The sequence below is a fragment of the Pseudorasbora parva genome, chromosome 10 (assembly GCF_024679245.1).
Source record: "Pseudorasbora parva isolate DD20220531a chromosome 10, ASM2467924v1, whole genome shotgun sequence".
In the NCBI taxonomy this organism is placed as follows: Eukaryota; Metazoa; Chordata; class Actinopteri; order Cypriniformes; family Gobionidae; genus Pseudorasbora; species Pseudorasbora parva.
In genome coordinates this window covers 8882200-8906164 of record NC_090181.1, presented here as the reverse complement: position 1 = coordinate 8906164, position 23965 = coordinate 8882200, and the positions used below count along the sequence as shown (strand labels likewise).

The 23965-nt window shown below is 38.7% G+C and overlaps 1 protein-coding gene across 1 annotated transcript; it reads left to right on the top strand.

Moving 5' to 3' along the window:
- The first annotated feature begins 395 nt into the window (after positions 1-395).
- On the top strand, positions 396-23732 carry aldh6a1 (aldehyde dehydrogenase 6 family, member A1). The gene is made up of 12 exons (XM_067455062.1): positions 396-548; positions 1149-1193; positions 2818-2892; positions 5574-5735; positions 7117-7195; positions 7361-7663; positions 7767-7888; positions 10332-10521; positions 15139-15320; positions 16478-16657; positions 20098-20196; positions 23147-23732. Exons 1-12 carry the CDS (start codon positions 510-512, stop codon positions 23249-23251), a joined length of 1581 nt encoding a protein of 526 aa, XP_067311163.1. The 5' UTR covers positions 396-509; the 3' UTR covers positions 23252-23732.
- Positions 23733-23965: the final 233 nt, after the last annotated feature.

The following is a 23965-nucleotide window of genomic DNA, read 5'->3' as shown; positions in this document are numbered from 1 at the left end:
CTATAATGATTCAGACTTCCCGATGGACTGTAGTTCAAAACAATGCATTTCTTTGATTTAGCCCTCAGAATAGAAATACCTCATCGAGCAAAATGGTATAGGTAAATAATAATGCAAAAAAAAGGAGAATGATAATAACGTAGTGATTTTTTTCCGTATCACATGTCTTCTATGTAAATTATTAATTGACAGGTTTAATACCCTATCACTTTCTAGTCAGCAGAGCTCTCGCCTATGATCTATGTCTGCGTCATCAATGAAACGCCTTTCAACAAACGCGCACTACTATTGGTGCATCATCTCACATGTCTAACCAATAGATTTCATGAACTTGGGGGAGTATTTGAATTCGCCATAGAATTGGCTATTCGAAGACTATGTCCCGCCCATTCTTAAAGTGACAGTAGGAAAAGCGATTCCTTTGCAGGCTGCAGGTCTCGGCGCACGTCCTCTGGCGGGGGTTGGACGCACATTAGGGCTGAATACAACACGAATTTACGAATTCCATCATGGCAGCGACATTAATGCGTTCCCTTGTAAAGAAGAGGGTAAGAAACAGAAAAAGCATTGCACTTTTACAGACATGCAAGTAGTATGAGTTTGCGTTACGTCATGTTGTCAAAGTATCAACTTCACGGTCAAACACCACGAGCAAACGGTGTAGCCACCCTGAAAGCAACTCTAAATACACATTAAAACGAACGATGTTGTAGGGAATGCAAGAAGTTTGTCGTATAATCGCCACTAAGCTATGACCTCTATTCTATTATTATCATATTATATCATTTCGCAACAGTTAAGTTGATTGAGTTCATACGCGCTAAGTGCTACTCGTGTTATAACAGCCCGAGAAAGCATCTGACTTTATTCATTGAGCCTTGTTTAAGTTTGAGCAGCAGTCTAAATCAATCATATTTGTTGCAATCAGAAAAGTAACGTTATATCATATCCACCTTGATTAAAAGCAAAATAACTTATTAGTTTCCTTTCTATGCTGTTTATGAACAGGTTAGGTGTAAGAGAGGTGCACAGCAGTAACAGTATATATGACCTTTTATATGCTGACTCGCATTATCAAATGAAATGATCTGCCCAGACACAAAAGTGTAATGTTAAATGAAATACTGTACCTTTGAACTGTTCTGCAGGTTCCTCTTCAGGTGGGCCGCATGTGCTACTCCTCCTCCTCTGTGGTAAGTTAAGTTCACTGTGTATACGAGCACATTTGTGCACAGGGTGTTTGGGCTTAAAAGAAACAAGTGAATTAATACAATGTTTGTCTAATATGTCAAAAACTTTATTATTGTGAGAGCCAAGCAGGCAATTTGATTGTAAAAATGTTGTTATAGTAGTGCTACATAAGCATTTACCTGACTAGAGACTTTTGTTTCCCTCTGTTGAGATTGAGAGGAATAACACTAAAGTAGTCTTATTACACGTAAAGGCTGGAATACACTACACAGTACACCTTTAAAAATTAAGATTCAAAAATGATTTTATGTTATGGCTATGCAATAGATACATTTTTAGCGTGAAGAACATTAAAAAAAATCTAAAGAAATGGTTTTCCACTATAAATAACCTTTTGGACAATTATTCCATGGATGTTTATGTGACTAAAAGCCTAAATTCAACCTGTTCTTTATATAAAGTGATTTTGTCTCTTCAGAAAATTTGGACTAAACCGCTCAATTTATATAGATTCATTTTATTGCCTCTTTATTAACTTTTTTTTATTTTTATCAGTGAATAATTAAAGGCTCAATATGTAAGATTTTTGGATTTATAAATCCAAAAACCACTAGAACAATGTTATACATTTAGTAGATTTCTTTTCTTACATGAGATTTAGATTGTTTAAATCCAGAGATATTAGCAATTTTTAACCAGGACACAAACTGTCCATGCGGCGCCTATCAATGACATCACACCTGTGTTTCCCTCGATTGCCGGCAAACACCAAAGTAACTTTAATATATTGTGGGCTTTATTAGACAGAAGAGCAACTGTTTGGATACATTCACTGACAGAAAACGAATCATTGTTATATAGCTAAACACAGTTTTTTTACTGTGCTTAATATCGATCTAGCTTACTGCAGTGTGCAACCAGTTTTACAGCAGAGAAGCATTATAACAGCTTTCAACACACTCAAATAATGTATCTAATACACATTCACCTTTGTTTTGAATAAGCGACCTCTAGCAGCGAAAAAATACGTATTGTGGCTTTAATGATAGAATTTTTATTTTTTGGGGCCAACTATGATCCCTTTAAGAGTGTACATGACATGCACATTTTTTTTAAAACACTGTGTAAATGATTACAGAGAAAAACTGGACATCATAGACTAAACGACCGAGATAAGTTGGCTAAAAAATAAACCCATTTAGAAACATGTGTCTCATTGCTTTACGTATGAAAATGAAAAGCTACATATTCGAAGTCTACTAATTATCAGTAACTTTGCAACTACGCTGAAGTAATTCGAGTATTGGTAGACTGTCTGTGACTTAATATCTACTAACACTTTATTTTGATGCTCCCCAATAGACATTCTACTGACTAAAAGAAACTTTGCAACTACATGTCAACTAACTCTCATTAGATTATTAGTAGACTGTTAGGGTGCGGTTGGTAGAATAAATTGACATGTTGTTGAAAGTAGTATTCCAGCCTTAATCTCTCACACAAAAAATAAGCAAAACATACTAGTGTTGCTGTGTCAAATCATTATTGTTATAACTGTTTTTGAGTTGTGTTTTATGTTTGCTTTTTACATTAATTGCACACAATTTTCTCTGTGTCCTTCCTCAGCCCACCACCAAGTTGTTCATTGATGGAAAGTTTGTAGAATCCAAGAGTCCTGAATGGTTGGACATTCACAATCCTGTAAGTCCTGTGCTAACAGACATCTAATGCTTTTGCTGAATTTACACTGGAAGAGATAATCTACTATACCACTTTAACAGATTATATTCTTTGACCACACTTCGGCCAGTTAAAACATATTCGATTACTTTGTTTTAATCACATGTGACTAAACAACGCAGCACCTGCACTAAATAAGTCCTATTCAGATGATATTAGTTTTACAAGAGCAGGTGGAGTTACGTAATTTTACCACAGAATGTCTGTAATATATATATATATATATATATATATATATATATATATATATATATATATATATATATATATATATATATATATATAATATGGATACATTATTTGTTTTTTTAATGATCTTTTTATTTGGAAAGGCAAATTCCCATAACATAAATGAATTACAACTTTAGTTCAAGTACAAAGGTAGGGATGAATTCAGATATTTTAAATGAGTTTGTCCATAGTGCCCTTCTGAGATTTTCTTTTACTGACCATTACTTATTCCAGTTGAGAACATTAACAGAGCAAAACAAAACCGGGATGCGCACCACCTCAGGTAAAGCACAAATACAGTCAAATGAAATCAGATCTAATTTGTTTTACATGTTCAGTCCATTTAGTCTAATTTTCCTTTAGAATGTCTGTAATATTAATGGCGATTTCACACAGGATAAGAAATTTTAGTAAACCTATCAGAATTGGGAGGTGTAACTCTATGCACCGCCATCACCTCCTTGTCGTCATGTGCGTATTAAGTTGCCTCCTGATATCACATGCGCTAACACAACGTGATCTAGATATATGCATTTTGTTTCTTAAGAAAATGTGACTAGTGTTAGCCTAGAACACAACTGAATGCTTCTTCAAGAGCCTCTATATTTGAAAAACCACAGAAAATTACTTTTAACCAGGAAATGAGAGAATATTTAGGTATATATACTATATTGCCATAAGTATTGGGACACCTCTCCAAATCATTGAATTCAGGTGTTCCAATCACTTTCATTGGCACAGGTGTAGAAGATCAAGCATGCAGGCATGCAGATGCATTTGGAAACATTTTTAAAATAATGGGTCGCTCTCAGGAGCTCAGTGAATTCAAGCGTGGTACTGTGATGGGTTGCCACCTGTGCAATAAGTCCATTCGAGAAATTTTCTCACTACTAAATATTCCGCGGTCAACTGTTAGTGGTATTAGAACAAATTGGAAGAAATTGGGATAAACAACAATTCAGCCACAAAGTGGTAGGCCACATAAAATCACAGAGCAGACTAGCAGGGTCAGCGCATGCTGAGGCACACAGTTTGCAGAAGTCACTTCAAAGCTCTATAGAGCCAATAGCTACAGACCTCTAAACTTCGTGTGGCCTTCAGGTTAGCTCAAGAAATTGTTGGTGGTTGCCAGGAGAACGGCACTTGCCTGACTACATTGTGCCAAGTGTAAAGTTTGGTGGAAGGGTTGTTTTTCAGGGGTTGGGCTTTGACCTTCCAGTGAAAGGAACACTTAATGCTCCAGCATAACAAAACATTTTGGACAATGTCTTGTTCCTAACTTTGTGGAAACAGTTTGGGAATAGCCCCATCTTGTTCCATCATGACTGTGCACCAGTGCACAAAGCTCCGGTCCATAAAGACATGGATGAGCGATAGGTTGGTGTTCTGTCAACCCGATAGATCACCTTTTGGATGAATTAGAGCCGAGACTGTGAGCCCGGCCTTCTCGTCCAACATCAGTGCCTGACCTCACAAATGCACTTCTAGAGGAATGGTCAAACATTCCCATAAATGCACTCCTAAGCCTTGTGGAAAACCTTCCCAGAAGAGTTGAAGCTGTTATAGCTGCAAAGGGTGGACCAACTCCATATAAAACCCAACGGATTAAGAATGGGATGCCATTAAAGTTCATGTGCATGTAAAGGCAGGCGTCTATTCACTAATCTATTCACAGAGGATTATTATTACCTGAGGTTATTTTTCTAGACCTTTTTCCAGAAGATAAGTCACAGTAATCTTTACTGACATTGTCTGTAATGATTACTGAGATGGCACATTTGGAGGGGGCTAAAATCACTGAGAAGCTTCGGTAATAATTACTTTACCATACCCCATTTCTCCATGTTTAAATAATCCTGTCCGAATTGGTTAGTTATACCTGCAGTCAGTATATACTACAGCTTCAGTGATATTATTAGTCCTTTTTATGCTTTTGAAAAGGATTACTCGCTGACTGTACCAATGTTCACTAGGAGAACCATTAAAGATTAACCAGGTTCTTGAGCTTTGGTTGGTTTAATCTGCTTTACTCAGTAGAAAACCGATGCCATAACAATTGCTTATTGTTTTTTCACTCTGCATTTGCAGTCTATATTCCAGGAACTCTGGTTAATATCACATTTGAGCAGTTTTAAGCTTTCTCAGTTTTTGGTAAGAAAAAGGTAGACAAGTTGCTATAAATTATATCTAATTATATCTTTAGATCATGAATTAATGAGTGTGATTTTTTTTCTTTTCTTTTTTCCCCCTCAAAATTCTGTTAATGTTTGATAACAGCAAGAAATCGCAACCATTGTCACCAAGCAGATTTTTTTACACGTGACCTACTGTACTAGCACTTTGCAGAGAAAAGGGCTCACACCAGATGCAATGTCTCTGTGATTGAATTATAATGCTTGTGCTCTCCTCAGGCCACCAACGAGGTCATTGGTCGAGTCCCGAAGGCTACACACGAGGAGATGTTGGCTGCCGTGGACTCATGCTCACGGGCATATCATTCCTGGTCCGAAACTTCCATCCTGGCCCGCCAACAGATCTTCCTTCGCTATCAGCAGCTCATTAAAGACAATATTGTAAGTTACTGCTGTTCATCCTCAACCCCTTTGTTTTGCTTTTGAATTTTACGATTCATCTTCCAATCAATGCTGGACTGGATAGTTGAAATTTGCATAATTTAGGTCCCATTTACTACAGTAGCTCCTGTTCTACACACCAGAGAAGTCTTAACCTTAAATATTGAGGACTTTTTTCTTCTTCTCTGTATGCAGTGCTTAAAGTTGTCCGGTGCTCACTCTATGCAATATCAACAATTTGGCGTAATGTGGCACCTGCAAATTATTCTTGCTTACCGGCAGCTTTCATAAACTTCCCGTACTCTGTTCTGTCTTCTGCTCGGGAGAGATTGAAACTGAACTTAACCCATAGATTCACTCATTCATGCATGGACATCCACATGGCGTTTCTCTCACATAGTCATGCAGACACACTTGCCCAGTTTCCAGAGATTTCAGAGACGACCCAATTATAGTGGTGAATTGCAATTTACTGGTTTGTGATTTTTTGTATTATGACTCGCATTTGCTTATTCATGGCATGACAAAAATCATAACATGAGAGGTGATACATTTAAAATGTTGAGGAAAGCAACACCACTGAGAAATAATCAAGGATACTATACAGACATATTTCTATCATTTACAAATTTGTATTCAATATTTCCAGCCCCCCCAAAAAAGTGATGGACAAACTTTTTTAAAAAAAGTTAGCACACATCTTTTTGCTTTTATATTATGTTATGAAGTGCAGATTAATGTTGAAAATGGTAACATTTAAAACAACATTTTAACATAAGGCTGCAACATAACAAAATGAAAATTAAGGGGTCTGAATACTTTTTGAGTCCACTGCATATATTATATGCTAACACATTATTTTGATTATTTATAAGTAACTTTACAGCTACTGAACATGTCAATTTATTCTACTAACCCTAACACCTAACCCTAAGCTAACAGTCTACTAATACCCGAATGAGAGTTAGTTGACACGTGCAAAGTTGCTTGTAGAATAAATCCTAAATAAATTGTTGCCGACTGCTAATATGCAAACACAAGCACCGTTTTTTTCCCACTTCAAGCTCTGGTTTTGACTATAAATATATTATTATTTTTTAAGTACAGTATTTTGGAAAAAAAAACATGAGACTCAACTCGGAATCCAGATGAAAGACTTCAGACTGAACATTTCTGTGACACACTTGTTGTGCTTGTTGAATATAGATACTAACAGTAAAACAGTGGTGAACCTTCAGTTGAACAGTATTCAGTGGGTTCTCTCGACAGTGGAAAGCCTAGAATTCCTTTATTGATTTTTAATGTGAATCATTGAAATATAGAGCTTTCTTTAATACTTACTACCTGTTAAATGTATAATGTGATTTGATTTGTGTTTCAGAAAGAGCTGGCCAAGTTGATCACCCTGGAGCAGGGAAAAACCCTGGCTGATGCTGAGGGTGATGTGTTCAGAGGACTGCGTGAGTCTCTTGTGACAGTTCTCAAGTAAATCTGTAGTAATCTGTTTGTTTTTTTAGTGCTATAGATGAGGTATTGTTGACTGTTAGGGTCAAAGAAAGTCTTTAGTGCAGGTTTTGTTTGTGGGCTTCTACATGATTAACTCTAGTTGTTTGTTGATCTTGCAGAGGTGGTGGAGCACACCTGTAGTATCACATCTCTAATGCTGGGTGAGACCCTCCCTTCCATCACTAAAGACATGGACACTTACACATACCGCTTGCCCATTGGTGTATGTGCCGGGATCGCCCCCTTCAATTTCCCTGCCATGATTCCTCTGTGGATGTTCCCAATGGGCATGGTGTGCGGGAACACCTATTTAATGAAGCCTTCAGAGAGAGTGCCTGGCTGCGCCATGATGCTGGCCAAACTGCTGCAGGACGCCGGCGCTCCGGATGGAACATTGAACATAATCCACGGACAGCATAACGGTACAGAAAACTGCACAGATGGGTTATAAATAATTTGGCTGCATTATGATCTAGATTCTGTGTGCAAATAACTAATTGATTTTTTTTCCATGTGTTGTCATAGCTGTGAACTTCATCTGTGACCATCCCGCCATCAAAGCCATCAGTTTCGTTGGCTCCAACCAGGCTGGAGAGTACATCTATGAGAGAGGCTCCAAAAACGGCAAGAGAGTGCAGAGCAACATGGTTGGTTTTGTTTTAATGCATTTCACAGAAAACCATATTGCATATGACAGTCTGTTCATTCATGGACACAAAAACAAACAAAAAAAACATACTCAAGCATCCTCTCTAAATGTAAAATGTCTTAACTTCTTTAAAGAGGCATTCAGTAGTTCTGTAGCAATAGCACTGGGTTCTTTAAGTACACCACAAAGGTGTTAGATGCTGCTTGTTTATTTGTATGTAAAATTTACATTTAAAAACATGTAAAAATTTTACTATGTTTTTTGGGATTTTGTGTTATGGATAGGGAATGAACAAATCGTTATTGGCCAAGTTGATCCTTTAATTGATTCGTTCATGAATCCATCCTATTGGTTCTCTGTCTTTATCTGTCTAAATCAGGGATGGCAACTTCGGTCCTGGAGGGCCACTGTCCTGCGGAGTTTAGATAAATCAAACACACCTGAACCAGCTAATCAGGCTGTGTTCGAAATCAACCCCATACCGTCACTATTCCCTACATTTCTCCACTAATACAGTCCACTTGAAGGAGTGAATAAAAAAAACGAATGAGTGAACTCAGACTGAGTGCGCTGGAAGGGCTGCCGCATTTGTACAGTTTGTGCTTGCTGTTCAATAAAAATAATTTTAAACTTAGCAAATTGGCAGCTTCTCCAGTAGTAATGAAAACCTTTATCTTGAACTCTGTCATGGAAACTAGCTTGTATAATAATCAATTAAAGAATTTATACCTGTATGATATTATGCTGTAGCCACATTAGACCAGCGGGCGCCATCTTCTGGTGAGACATCTGCTGCGTCTGAAAACCTAGGCAGCTGACCCGTTACCTCGCTTCATTATCAGAGACAGTGACTTGTTTGTGGCACCTCAGAAAACTAATTTCGGACAGACTTCTAAGGCAGTGTTACAGTTTAATAATCTAGGGCAAAATAGAGAGCTTTCGTGAGAACTAAACACATATTTAATTATTACAGTAGTAATTTCTCTCTAGAAATGACGTCAGAAGTGGAAAATGTTGGTAAAAAACGTACATTTGCAAACTGACCAGCAAACGCAATTTTCGGACGCCATCTTATTTTCCCAGCTCAACTGTCACTGAACGGAAAGCACAGGATTGTGGGATTTCAAAGGGAGCAAAGGATGCATGTATGCTGCCTTCAAAACGTCCATCAGATGAAGGTCTCTCAGGAGACAGGAAGTAAAGCTAACATTAGATTCAGATGTAGCTTGATGTAATCCTGCCTTCAAATGTGTCCTCTGAAGGCAGCATTTTCCAGGTTTTGGACGCAGCCATCTTTGTCGTATGACTCTTACAGTGCATTATGGGTATTCTCAAGCTGTTGAGAGTACATCTGTTGTACACTCTATATTGCTGTGCATTATTGGATTGAATGATGAACTCGATAACGTCCATTTTCAGTTTCGGACACCACTACAAATGGCTGTCATATTAAATAGTGCCCAATTTAAGGGTATAATGGGGCGGTTTCAGCTGCAGGTGAGAGTGCATCAGGGTTGCATCTAAACTCTGCAGGACAGTGGCCCGCTAGGACTGAAGTTGCCTTTCCCTGGTGTAAATGATTGGTTTCAGTGGTTCCACTGGAGAAGAATTTGTCAGTCAACTTGGAATATATGGCCGTATGGACCATTGTGTTGTATTGTTGTGGTGTCTTTGCACCCTTTTTGAAGTTTGATAGCTTTCATGATATAGAAATGTGGCCAAGATTTTCTTTAAAAATGAACAGAAGAGAAGTAATTAGCTAAAAGCTGTGATGCTAATAAACTAATATTTAGTAGTGTGACAATAGTGTGATTTCCTGTAACAAGCTCATTTTTTAAGGGGTTTCGTTCTCCAGCATTGCTCTGTAGGTCAGTAGCTGCAGTTTAACTGTAATGGCCAGATGGTGGCAGCATTTGGTTACAAATCAATCTGTATCGTTCTGGTTCATTCCTAACCTCCATAATGAGGCTGTGATTTTAGTCTGACTCAAAATTTGGGAAGGAAATATTAGATTACACCTTTCAAACTTTATTGCTTTGACAATTAGCATGACTGACTCACAAATGATGGACAGCAGATAATTAATTTAAACTGTAGAAATATATAAGTTCGCAATTTACAGATACCTCTGATTTAATACAGCAGATCCCACCTTCTTTGCTCTCAATGCAGATAAACTTCCTATTTTTGAAACCCTATAAGAATCCCCTCACCACCTCAATCTTTTTCATTTCTTTGCAGTTTTGCAAGTGAACTTGAATTTTTAATTTGGATCTTATGCCAAATATAATAGCTATTTAAGATGGTAAACAGTGGGGGGGTTTTGGGGCATTTTTCCCTCACTTTGTACTTTGCCCATTTCCAATTGCGTTAGTGCTAGAATTAGTTTTTTTTGGTAAAGATGTGGAGCTGCTTCCTTAATGTCATCTTCTGTCCACCAGGGGGCAAAGAATCACGGCGTGGTGATGCCTGATGCCAACAAAGAGAACACACTGAACCAGTTGGTAGGTGCCGCTTTTGGAGCAGCAGGTCAGAGATGTATGGCACTTTCCACGGCTATCCTCATAGGAGAAGCCCGAAATTGGTTGCCTGAACTGGTTGAACGTGCAAAAAGCCTCCGTGTCAATGCAGGTACTTGAGCTTTATTATGTTCATCATATCACTACTTTTTATGCCTCACAAATCTGACACCCAATTTAGGCGTTGAGCAGTGTTTAACAGTGTCCTAATCAGGCACAGCATTATAAAGGCCAAAATGTACTATGCTTGTCCGCATTCGTGAACAGTGGTGTATTTGTGATGTTAAACATCCCACTTCCAACATGATGTAAACATGATGTAATTTTCATCAGCAGCTTAGTCTGCTGATGTTTGTGTCCACTTTACGCGTCCAGCCCATAAATGCCCATGTGCAAGTGATTGAACTCCTCAGTTAGGTGTATGCACCAAATGTGTCTGTTTGTGCTTCCGTGCAGTGGAGTATACTTTGAAAGAATGGTTTCTTTTGCTGTCTTTTTCTGGTGGAATGATCTTCCCAACCCAATCCAAACAGCCGAATCCCTGACAGTGCTCGTCTCTCCTGCACTGTATAAACTTTAGAGCTATCTAGCGGTGAGGTTGCAAATTACAACGCCCCACCTCTTATCCCTCCCGTTCAAAGCACAAAGAGAAGCTACTGTGGCTGACACAGGTCACAGATGTCTCATCTGAGACATCAGAGAGTAGCTAGTGCTCTGTAGAGTAGTTTGTCCCTTTTGGGCTACTATAAAAACATGAAAGAAATTCACTCTAAGGAGACCTTGCGGTGTATGGAGATAGAAACGGCTCATTGTAAGGTAATAAAAACATAACGGTTCAATATCTTTAATAACGGTCTTTATACACCACTGAAAACATAGTTATGTACAGTCTTGTTCAAAATAATAGCAGTACAATGTGACTAACCAGAATAATCAAGGTTTTTCGTATATTTTTTTATTGCTACGTGGCAAACAAGTTACCAGTAGGTTCAGTAGATTCTCAGAAAACAAATGAGACCCAGCATTCATGATATGCACGCTCTTAAGGCTGTGCAATTGGGCAATTAGTTGAAAGGGGTGTGTTCAAAAAAATAGCAGTGTGGCATTCAATCACTGAGGTCATCAATTTTGTGAAGAAACAGGTGTGAATCAGGTGGCCCCTATTTAAGGATGAAGCCAACACTTGAACATGCATTTGAAAGCTGAGGAAAATGGGTCGTTCAAGACATTGTTCAGAAGAACAGCGTACTTTGATTAAAAAGTTGATTAGAGAGGGGAAAACCTATAAAGAGGTGCAAAAAATGATAGGCTGTTCAGCTAAAATGATCTCCAATGCCTTAAAATGGAGAGCAAAACCAGAGAGACGTGGAAGAAAACGGAAGACAACCATCAAAATGGATAGAAGAATAACCAGAATGGCAAAGGCTCAGCCAATGATCACCTCCAGGATGATCAAAGACAGTCTGGAGTTACCTGTAAGTACTGTGACAGTTAGAAGACGTCTGTGTGAAGCTAATCTATTTTCAAGAATCCCCCGCAAAGTCCCTCTGTTAAAAAAAAGGCATGTGCAGAAGAGGTTACAATTTGCCAAAGAACACATCAACTGGCCTAAAGAGAAATGGAGGAACATTTTGTGGACTGATGAGAGTAAAATTGTTCTTTTTGGGTCCAAGGGCCACAGGCAGTTTGTGAGACTACCGCCAAACTCTGAATTCAAGCCACAGTACACAGTGAAGACAGTGAAGCATGGAGGTGCAAGCATCATGATATGGGCATGTTTCTCCTACTATGGTGTTGGGCCTATTTATCGCATACCAGGGATCATGGATCAGTTTGCATATGTTAAAATACTTGAAGAGGTCATGTTGCCCTATGCTGAAGAGGACATGCCCTTGAAACTGTTGTTTCAACAAGACAATGACCCAAAACACACTAGTAAACGGGCAAAGTCTTGTTCCAAACCAACAAAATTAATGTTATGGAGTGGCCAGCCCAATCTCCAGACCTTAATCCAATTGAGAACTTGTGGGGTGATATCAAAAATGCTGTTTCTGAAGCAAAACCAAGAAATGTGAATGAATTGTGGAATGTTGTTAAAGAATCATGGAGTGGAATAACAGCTGAGAGGTGCCACAAGTTGGTTGACTCCATGCCACACAGATGTCAAGCAGTTTTAAAAAACTGTGGTCATACAACTAAATATTAGTTTAGTGATTCACAGGATTGCTAAATCCCAGAAAAAAAAAATGTTTGTACAAAATAGTTTTGAGTTTGTACAGTCAAAGGTAGACACTGCTATTTTTTTGAACACACCCCTTTCAACTAATTGCCCAATTGCACAGCCTTAAGAGCGTGCATATCATGAATGCTGGGTCTTGTTTGTTTTCTGACAATCTACTGAACCTACTGGTAACTTGTTTGCCACGTAGCAATAAAAAATATACTAAAAACCTTGATTATTCTGGTTAGTCACATTGTACTGCTATTATTTTGAACAAGACTGTATATTATATTGCATTTCTGTCAATAGATCTTCATAAATATTACACACTGCACCTTTAGCTGAATTTTTTTGCCTTCTAATTTATTTTACTTTACTATTCCTTATTCCTTCCCTGTTCTAGCTTGTACTATAATGAACAAAACTTTGTATTACTAGCATTTCTCATGTTTATTGCCCCTTTAAGATGAGTAAATGTAAAAGGTTTGCATGTTCGACTATGTGAGACAGAACAGAATGTGGGGAACAAAACTAAATGTACCTAGATTGACGATCCTTTTTCGGTTACTTAAAATTTTGGACCAATGAGATTTTGTGAAAATATTACATTTGTTCTGGTTAACTGTGGTTCTGTTGGGTCCCATAATATAATATTTCAGTACAAATAAAACGTTTACTTTAGTTTGTGCCGATTTGTTCGTGCACAGTGGTATGAATATTTACCAATTCCGTCACCTAGTGTTAAGATTTCATCTTATCGCGTTTTGGATCACAAGTGGACAACACTAAAAACAGGAGTAAACGGGGTCTAAAATGTTTTGAGCTTGTCCACTTTCTCCAGAGGTATTCGAAAACACATTCAACCGGATTGGTTTCTTAGTGTAAACTCTCATGTGTTCCAATAGCTACAAAGGACCGCCTACTGACCTAATGTGGGATTTAAAGATGCAGTGTGTGGTATTTGAGGATCTATTGACAGAAATGCAATATAATATACACAACTGTTTTCAATGGTGTATAAAGACATAATTAACTCTTATTTATTAGCCATTTCTATCTCCATACACCGCAGGTCCACTTACAGCAAAGTCGCCATTTTGCGCTGCTATGTTTCTACAGTAGCCCTAAACGGACAAACTGCTCTACAGACTGTTAGCTACTCTCTGTTCTCTCCGATGATGACATCTTTGTCCTGTGTCAGCCACTGTAGCTTCGAAAGGAAGGGGTTAGTGCTGGGCGTTTGCAACTCATTGCTAGATGCCACGAAAATGCACACAGTGCATCTTTAAACAAGGTTGGCTGAAGACCTTATTTTTTTGACCAAACACAATGCGTGGTCTTGCGGCTCTTTAAGAGTGGAAATGAAAGCTGATGCTTTGTGTTTTTATGTTGTCTCCTGGCACGTTCATGTGTAAATTGCATGGGCTTATTATATCTGAAAAAGTCCATACATTTACCCGCCCATAGACCCGCACCTCAAAAAAATGTGTACAGAAGTGGTTGAAAGTGGACAAAAGAGACGGATTAAAACACTAGGTATAAACGGGAATTTGTCTCTTAGGTGTAAACAGGGCCTATTATATACCACAAATGTCACCTTACAAATATTTTTTTCATTGAGTAAAGTGTATGCATTTTTTTTCTTCTTCTCTGAATTCATGCAGTTTGCTTTATCCGTCTTTTTTGGCCTTTTTGGAGACCACCCATGCCTTCATGACCACACCTCTCCCTGAGTAACTTAAAACATGCTCAGCTCACCCAGAGGAGAGACGCACTATTTGTCTTGGTCATGCCACAAAGCTGAAGCACATTTTGTGGTATAAACGGGACCAGAAATTAGTATGGGCCGATCAAATGTTTGAAAAAAAAAAGTCTGCCGATGTAAATTGTAATTGTAATCAGAGGAACTAAACCACAGCAGCTATTCTGAAACCTTAAAACAGCCCTCTAAGACAAATTGCCTCAGGGTATCTAAAAATGTGTGTGTGGCTGTGTTGATTCATATGTGTGCATATGGATATGTCGGTGTTTGCCAGTGCCTTTGGTTATGACCCAGTAAAAAGGGGTAAATTAAAGGAAAGTCCTCCTCTTCATCAATCTATTCAGCGAAAATCAACAACACGATACAGCAACTCTTTCTCCAGCATTTAGGATGTCTAAACTTCTGGTTAACCAAGTAAACTGTTGTTTAGAAGGGAAACCGCTACATTTTCTGCCAACTATCCACCTAAATCATCTGTTCTACAGTAATGATTCAGCAAATGAGTGCATCTTGGTTGTGCTCTGAATTGCTAACATATGAATTCACACGTTTATGTGGTTCAGGTTATCAGATTTCTGCTCATTCATTATGTAATGAATAGTGTTTTCATCCAGTTTTCGTTATATAGTGCCACATGTTAACAATCGTATTCTAATCCGAAATGGCTGTGGTTTGGGTATGTTTTGTTAACTCCTTGGCTTCTTAATCATGTTTTTCTATTATTTTTCCATTTCCTCTTCTGTAAGGTGACCAGCCCGGAGCTGATGTGGGACCTCTCATCTCACCTCAGGCCAAAGAGCGAGTGAACAGCCTTATTCAGAGCGGTGTGGATGAGGGCGCCAAGGTGCTGCTTGATGGCAGGAACGTGAAGGTCAAGGGTTACGAAAACGGGAACTTCGTAGGACCAACCATCATTAGCAATGTTACGGTAAACAATATCATCTCACTTAATAATGTCATTCCAAATCAATCAATCAACTTTATTTATATAGCACTTTTACAATGACGATTGTTTCAAAGCAGCTTCACAATGTTAAAGAGAACAATATTGCAACAGCATTTGATTTGGCTGTACAGTCGTTCTGCAGAAAAATAGTGATGTTATCAACAGGAACACCTTTCTTTCTTTCTTTCTTTCTTTCTTTCTTTCTTTCTTTCTGTGAAACGTAAAAGAAGATAATGCGAAGAATGTCTTGGTGTTTTTATTCTTATAATTAAAGCCATTGGGCTTTAGAGTTGTTTTGGACTCCATTAGCCGCTTTTCCACTTTAAGGCCAATGCAAGTCAGGGCGAACATGCCAGGTGTGGCCAATAGCCTCTTACCTTGAGCTGCAAGGCCAAAATCATGCTGCATTTCCACTATCGGGCCACCCTAAAACCTGGCCTTAGCATCTCCGTAGATTAGCATCACAACCTCACCAATTCACCAGGCATGGGGAGGTATGTAATATAAACGTAGCGGTGGCATATTCTATGCTAATTTCACCCTCACGTTCTGTCATTGCGACATTATCAAATTTTAATTACGCAAGACCAATGTTCTGTCATACATTTCTACATCATACGGTGACCAGAATCCCCATTGGATTGCAATCAGAAGTTTTTCCACACAGTCTCTGGTGTCTGAAAGTGAGTTTTGAGCTGAACATTTTTTAAATGTTGACTTTAGCTGGTAGCCTGATGAAACGGGAAATGAGGAGCAGTGGTGACCATCTCCTGACTCCATGACCTTTGTCCATGATCACTCTTTAAGTCTAATTTGGACCAAGGTATTTGTCAGGCCAAAAAACCCTGGCTTTGGCCCCCCTGATAAGGGCTGAACAAGCCCTGGCAGTGACATTGGAAATGCGTCTGGCCCTGGCATGCACTAGCACGCTTGCTTGTGGCCCGACAGTGGAAACACTGCTATTGACTTTCATTATATGGACTAAAGCTGTTGGTTAAAATATAATTTTTTGCATTCCACATCGACATAAAGGTTTGTAACATGTAGGTGGTTAAATCCTAACTAAGTCGGAGCATGTCAATAGGATGCAAAGGCTATGTAATGTTAACCACCTGCTCTTTATGCTACCACAATTTCAGCCTGACATGAAGTGTTATGAGGAGGAGATATTTGGACCTGTATTGGTGGTTTTGGAGGCTGACAGCTTGGATGAAGCCATCAAAATAGTTAATAAGAACCCATACGGCAACGGAACTGCCATCTTTACCACCAATGGTGCCGCAGCACGTAAATACACCCATGAAGTTGATGTTGGCCAGGTGAGATTTCTTTCCCTTTTAAGTCGTGTTCTATAATGCACATTGTGATGCTTAAAATGGCCACAACTGGATTGCAGCCTAAATGCCAGAGATATCCCATTGACAGTTTATGCTTTAAAAGTGGGGTAAGTGTTATTTCAAAACAGTTTTGCTAAACTTGTAGCCAATCAGCAGGTAAGGGGCATGTCTACTATTGATCAAAGAGAGGCTCAGTGCACCTCATTATTCAAAACACACGAGTCACACAGGACAGACATTAGCCGAGAACTAATCTATGCTGGCTTTTGCTTAAATATGTTTGTCATGTTCACTTGTTTATTCATTTGCGATCGTATTGTTGCTCACTTCAGTTATGGTTAAAGACCCGTTCATTTCCACACCGTATGGAGCATCTAAAACCCCTCAGTCTTTTGTCAGTCCTAATATGTTTGTTCTAATCTTGTCATAATTGTAAAATGTCATTAGCTGGACTGTCGGCTCGTGTACTATTGAGTTGTTCATGAAAACGGTTTGTGTTTTTGTGATGGAAGGGATGACTTTTTCATTGAATATTCAAACCTGGATTAGTAACACACAGATTCTGCCATAGTCGTTGCCTGGGTTACATATGTGTGGGGCAGAGCGACCCAAATAGGGCCAAGACCCTTTTGGGGGGTAGGGGCGTGTTTGTTTTGGTGATTTGAAATAACAACAACGGTTACCAGAAAGCACTTACCCCACCTTCAATGGTTGAACTGGTTATTTTTTGGACTGCAGCAAATGGTAATGCTTGTATTAATGCTATTGTGAAGAGAAAAATGTGTGTATCAGAGTATCTGATTATATACACACATCCCTGCTAGTTACTCCGCCATGATAGTGCAGTTTTTGATTGTAGCACTGTTGAAAATGTATCGGTGAGGCTTAAAATGGGTGCATGCAAGAGTCAGAAGTTTGAGACCTCGGTCAGTCTACGTCTGGAAAACTCCCTCCTTATAGACGGTGTAGACATGTTGATGTTCAGTTGTGTCATATTAGGCACCTCTATATGTCATGTAGGCTCGTGACAAGACCATTGTAGGTGAAGAGTTCCAGGCACACCTCTAGAGTAAACATTACAATGTGAAGTAAATGAAATGTGTAAAATCCCCTTGGCGCCACTCCTCGACCGAAAGCCAGAAGCACGTTTCAGATGTAAGTGTCATATCTTTAGCTGCCATTAGCAACACAAGCCCTCCTTTAAAAATGAATGTAGAAAAAATAAATTTGAGCTTACCTTGTTTGCCACATATTTAAAAATGTACAAAATACAGCTGTGACCACGAAACATGCACACTACAAATAGTTCACAGCAAATGTGTGCATTTTATTCAAACCAGCACTATGCCAAAATATTTAGCTGGTAAAGCCCGGAGTCTGAAATTAAACTCAAAAGGGATCCCTTGCAACCTGTTGATCTGGTGGTTATGCAAAAACGGCCCCCTTTTACCCCGTTTGTTTGCCAGTGGCGAGCCGCTATGCCGTGTGTTTGCGATTCACATGCTGGAGTACACGGCACGGGCCATGTGCTGAGCTCGCCTCTCAAACCTTCTTTTACTTTTTTTCCCCCCTCTGTCCACTCCCTCACGAGTCACCTTCAGCCAGAAGGCTCAAAATGTGCAACCGCATTTGAAAAAAAAAAAACATTTCAAGAAGCTCTGCCAGTTTCCAGCCTCACCCCACCCCAAAAACAAAATGTTTTGTTTAGTTATTCTCTGCATGCATTACTTTTCTCAGCTGGTACACAAACAAATGATTGTGGCTTTCAGTTGTGTGTCGACTGCCTCGTCAACACATTCAATAGAATGAGCTGATTGTTCCACACTTTCCGTACACAGTTGAAGCCCAAAAGGAACTTGTTCCCAGAGCAAAGATGTACATGGGTGTTTTTTCAACTGCAGGCACATTTATAATGATACATTTTGAAGTTAAATTCAGCTATAAGCATCTCTACAAGAAGGCATTTGTGTCTTAATTCACTTTAAATGCATTCAGTGTTGATTCAGTTTAATAAGTGTCGATTTTACAGTCCAATCAGCTATAATGCTGCATGGTTTCATTGTCCAGCTCAAGTTCTGTTCTCATCGAGTATTATCAGTGCAGTCAAACTGAATGCAGTATGACTGAATATTAAGGGTGTGTTCACTTTTGGGATATTTAGTTCGATTAAAATGAACTCTGCTGCGATTTGCTCTGTTAGTGCGTTTTATCTGAACCCTGGTGCAAGACCACTAAAAAGAAGGGTCTGCGGTTTGACTGAAATATGAATGCAACATGGGCCAAAAACATGTAAATGAACCAAAAACAAGACATGTCACAAGATGAGACCCTAAAAAGGACAGAATTTTATAAGCTCTCTACGGAGTTCTTAGCTAGTCAAAATACCATCATATGTAGCTACGCACATTTTGCCCAGCACACAGCATTGTTTTGGATGTTCAGTAAGTTCTGTCACAAAATATACGTCATAAAAGCCAACCAATGAGGTTGTTACCATATCCTTATGCCTTTAGGTTTGGTATATTTAGGTTCGGTGTTAAAATGACAATGTAAAGGCTTAGTGTGCCAGGACTAAATGTTTTTTTTTGGTCCGGAATAAACAAACCAAGCGACGCGAACTACAACACGACCGTCGTTGGGTGAGAGGAAAGTTGTAGTCTGTCTGAAAGAGCTGCAGTTTAGCCTGTAGTGCCCGAATAGCGTATCAATAACCATAATAACATGACGAAACTGCATCGAGGTCCTTTGCAGGTCCTGGTATGGGGAGTTTACAGCTGGCCATAGGGGTCTGTGCTGAGGGAAGAAAAAGGCTATGAAGAAAGAAAAAAAAAAGCTATTTAACATTGAAAATGGACTCTGTGGAGGTGAATTTACTTTACTTTTCAGGAGAATTTTTTTTTTTTTTTAAACAAACATATTAAATGTTGGTGTGCAGGGTTTTTTGCCCACATGGCAAAAGTGCTCATAGTGGAAGAATCCCATGTCCGAAGAAATGATTGTCCTGTTTTTGCTTGCTATCTAGTAAAGGTTGCCACTAAATTTAAACTATAGTTTTGTTAACTACTATTTCTGGACCTTAATTACTACATTGACATTGAAGCGCAGTAGGGAAGCTCTTCAATACACACTGGAAAGGTTAGAGCTACACTTGTATGGTGAGATTTCTAAGTTTACATTGAGCAGGGAGACGAACGTGCGGCGGTAAATGTCTCTCCCACGTGGTGTCTAGCGACGTGAGGAAAGCATACAGCTTTCTGCGGCAGACAAAAATGCATTTGTGTCTGACGGGTACGCTGTTGTCTTAACTGTCATCAGGGTGTGAGTGTGTCAGATATGTGAGATGCCGTGAACATGACTGCTCAAGAGGGCAAACTCAAGTGCTGACCTCTGAGACGTCTGATAATGTGCTGCTCTTTTTACAGATTGGAGTTAATGTACCAATCCCCGTCCCACTGCCCATGTTTTCATTCACCGGTTCCAGAGGCTCCTTCAGGGGTGACACAAATTTCTATGGGAAACAAGTAAGTATTCATTACTGGATATAATATATACACAAATACAACCCTCTAGGGACAAACTGAAGCTGGAGTCGCCACTGGCTAGTAAATTGTTTATTTTACCCACCAGACCTGTTACATGCAAGAAAAATGCAAAAGTGAAAAAATGAAAGTTCTACATAAAATCATTATAAATGTGAATTTCAAAAAATATTAAAGTTAAGTAAATAGTCTGTAATAAAATAAGAACGAATAATCAAAAGCACAAAGAAACACAATAGAACAATGATGCAAATTAAATAAACTATGTTTTTCAGTAAATAGATGTATAGTGATGTATATATGTTATTGTTTTTGCTCAGGAATTGCTGATGGAAATTAGCTGTAGCTAAATCTGGTGTAAAGCAGCATCTTTTGTAAGATTAATGTATTTGCACATGGTCCCTGTCAAATAAATAATAAACTTAAACTTAGTTAGATCTAACAATATTCAATTTCTGCACCTAATCTGTATCTAACTAAAGTAATCAAATGTAAAATAATACTGTACTTATTAAATATACAGTGGTAAGAAAAAGTATGTGAACCTCTGGCAGAATAAGTGAAAATGTGTAAAGTTTATATATATATATAGTTTATGAACACTTTATTCTTAATACGGTTTGTTGTTCCCTGGATGATCCACAGCTGTGTGTGTCCCTCAGTGTTTGTTCTGAGCAGTCAAATTGACCAATGTTCATCAGAAAAACCCTCCAGTTCCTGCAAATCATTCAGTTTTCCAGCATCTTTTGCGTATTTGAACCCTTTCCAACTATTTTATTTTATTAAGATCCATCTTTTCACATTGACGACAATTTAGGGACTCAAACACAAAAAGGTTCAAACATTCACTGATGCGCCAGAAGAAAACATGATGCATTAAGAGGCAGGGGGTGAAAAGTTTTTTAATTTGAAGAATCAAGAGTATTATGAATCAGGGGTATGTAAACTTTTGAACAGGGTAATTTTATAAATTCAGCTTTTTTTTGTCTTGTATACTATATGTAAACATATGTCAATTACCTTGTTTAGGACAGTACTAAATAAAAAGTAACATCGATTTTGAATGATTTCTCTTATTTTGTTAAAATTATTAACATTTTGCAGATTCTGCAAGGGGTTCACATACCTTTTCTTGCCACTGTAGATCGTAAAAGTTACAAAAGTTATTCAGTCAAAAGCATAGGGTCGGTGTTTTGCTTAACATTAGGGATGTAAAGGTACACGTATTCGTACCGAACCGTTATCGTATAGGGCTTTCGGTTCGGTGCACGCGTGTACCGAACGGTACGAATGCAATCTTTAACGGTCGGTTATATTAATTTATATTAACATGTTAAGTATTCAGTGCATATTAATACAAAATTCAAACGATAAATGCCGTTTTGATGCTCTTTAATGTGATGTGACTGATCACTAAGTTATATGCGCGTCAGTTCAAAAGGCGGCGTGGCATGTGAATGATCTCTTCCTAAAGAATAAACACGAATTAATATCTCAAGGTATGCTGAGGATACATTACAACTTACTAAAATGTAGATGTCGTGTAATCGCTCAATCGGTGTTTCAACCGTGGAAAAACGAAACAGCTTGAGAACAATGTCCCGTAGCATTATATTTAACTCATTCAAGCCCCTTTCACACTGCACGTCGGCCCCGCAATATTCCTGGAACATTGCCAGGTCGCCTTCTGTGTGAAAGCAACCACGTCCCGGGAATTATTACCGAATTCGACCCGGGTCGGGGACCTAGTAATATTGCGGTATTCGACCCGGGACGAGCGCTGTGTGAACAAAAGCCGAAACTAATGCCGCAACGTGTACGTAGTTATCGTGCGACTCCTAGAGCTTGTTTTTTCAATAATACAACCCTGCAGTACCAGAAGAGCTAGTCAGTGTTTTAAACGCAGAGAGTGTTCGTATACAAAAGAAACTCAAATTAAACAAGCAGAAATGTGCGCAAACTGGACACAAGTCGAGACCACGGAGCGCCTTACTATCCGCGCTGAAGCCGAGATCGCTCGCCATTATACGTCACATCAGGATGTCACGTGTCAACTCGATCCAGGACCGTTAAGCGCTGTGTGTGAAAGCGCACATATTGCGGTTTTTCGCAGGTAGTGTGAATGGACCAAATCTAGCGGCCCGGGAACAAATGCTGGGTCGCATTATCCGTGTATTTGCCGGAATCGCAGTGTGAAAGGGGCTTCAGAGTCCACAGCTGTTCACTAGAGAAACTAACTTTTTCACTAAATATGCACTATATTAGCCTATATATTCATTATATTCTACTTAGTGACGTCTTGTTTATTTAATGTATGTTTAAATAAATCTATCCTGATGGTTTCTTCCCAGAAAGAAACCATGTCTTTCTGGACGTGCGCTTCAGATTTACAGTTAAGCACAGCGCACACAAGTTATCTTGACCCCTTTAAATGAATCATGAAATGAAGGAAAAGTAGAACACTTGGCAAGACAACAGTTCTTTCAATAAAATACAGAAAAAACTATTTCAAAATGCATTGGGGGGAAAAAAGCTAATTGAAAGAAACGTTAAGAAGTTGACATTTGGTTCTGCCCTGGAAAAGAAATGATTCGAGAATGATTGGCCACATCATATCTTCCCCAGATGTCAAATTAACCAGAGTTTAAAATCAGGTCACATGTTGACACGGTCCATTTGGTTTACCATGTTTTGTCTCCAGAGTTTGGCGCTGAAATTTGTTTTGGTATAAAAATTCATCAGCTGTAGTTCGTCATAAAACTATGACTGACATGTTTTGACACAAGTGGTTTATTGCTCTCGCCAGCATACGTTTGCCAGCCACCTGCCATTTCTCATGTGATGTCATTGTCATTTTGAGAGGGTATTAAAAAGATGACTAATCTTGAGTCATTGTTTAGTCTTAAGTATTTTGGTATTCTTTCCATCACAGGGCATTCAGTTCTACACACAGATCAAAACTATTACCTCACAGTGGAAGGCCGAAGATGCTACGCTGAAGTCCCCTGCCGTTACAATGCCAACAATGGGACGTTAAGTGTCGATCGCCTGGATATATTTCATCCTGCCTCCCAAAATCTTCAAAACTACACATCTGAACTACTGAACAGGGATATGTTCAAAAGAAACTGACCTTTTCTCAGCTATCGTTTGTATGTAGTTAAATAATTCCTAAAAATGTGATTTTTTTTTTGTGTGTGAAAAATCCAACAAATGTAGCACATTGTATAAAGTATCTGACACTATCAAATGGTTTTCAGTTTCTTACCCTGATATAGCAGAAGTTTTTTAAGATAAGAACTCCACATTTAACACTAAATGAGTGTTGACAAGCTGTATTAAGCTTTCAAAAAGGTTGCAACAAAATCTAATAACTGCAGTGTAACTGTTTTTTTCTGAACTAGTATTATCTCTGGTTAAAATTGAATGTCTATATACATATGCAACATTTGTGAACGGTTGTTGAAAAGAAGTTTTGGGCTGTTTGCCTCAATAAAAAAAGACAATGAAACAATGAATTTGTTCTTCTTGAAGTTATTTCGAGTAGTACTTGATAAGGTAAAGCTGGGTACGCACATAAGGAGAATCTTCACAGATTTTCTTCTTTCAAATCTCAAACCTGATGTGCCCGCGAGCAGATCTGGAGGTTTAAGATTTGATCTGTAAAAAGCCTAACATTACCCATAATCTAGGCCACACATCAGATCCAACCCTAAACACTTTTTTCCCTTCAATGTCGTGAGGGGTAAAT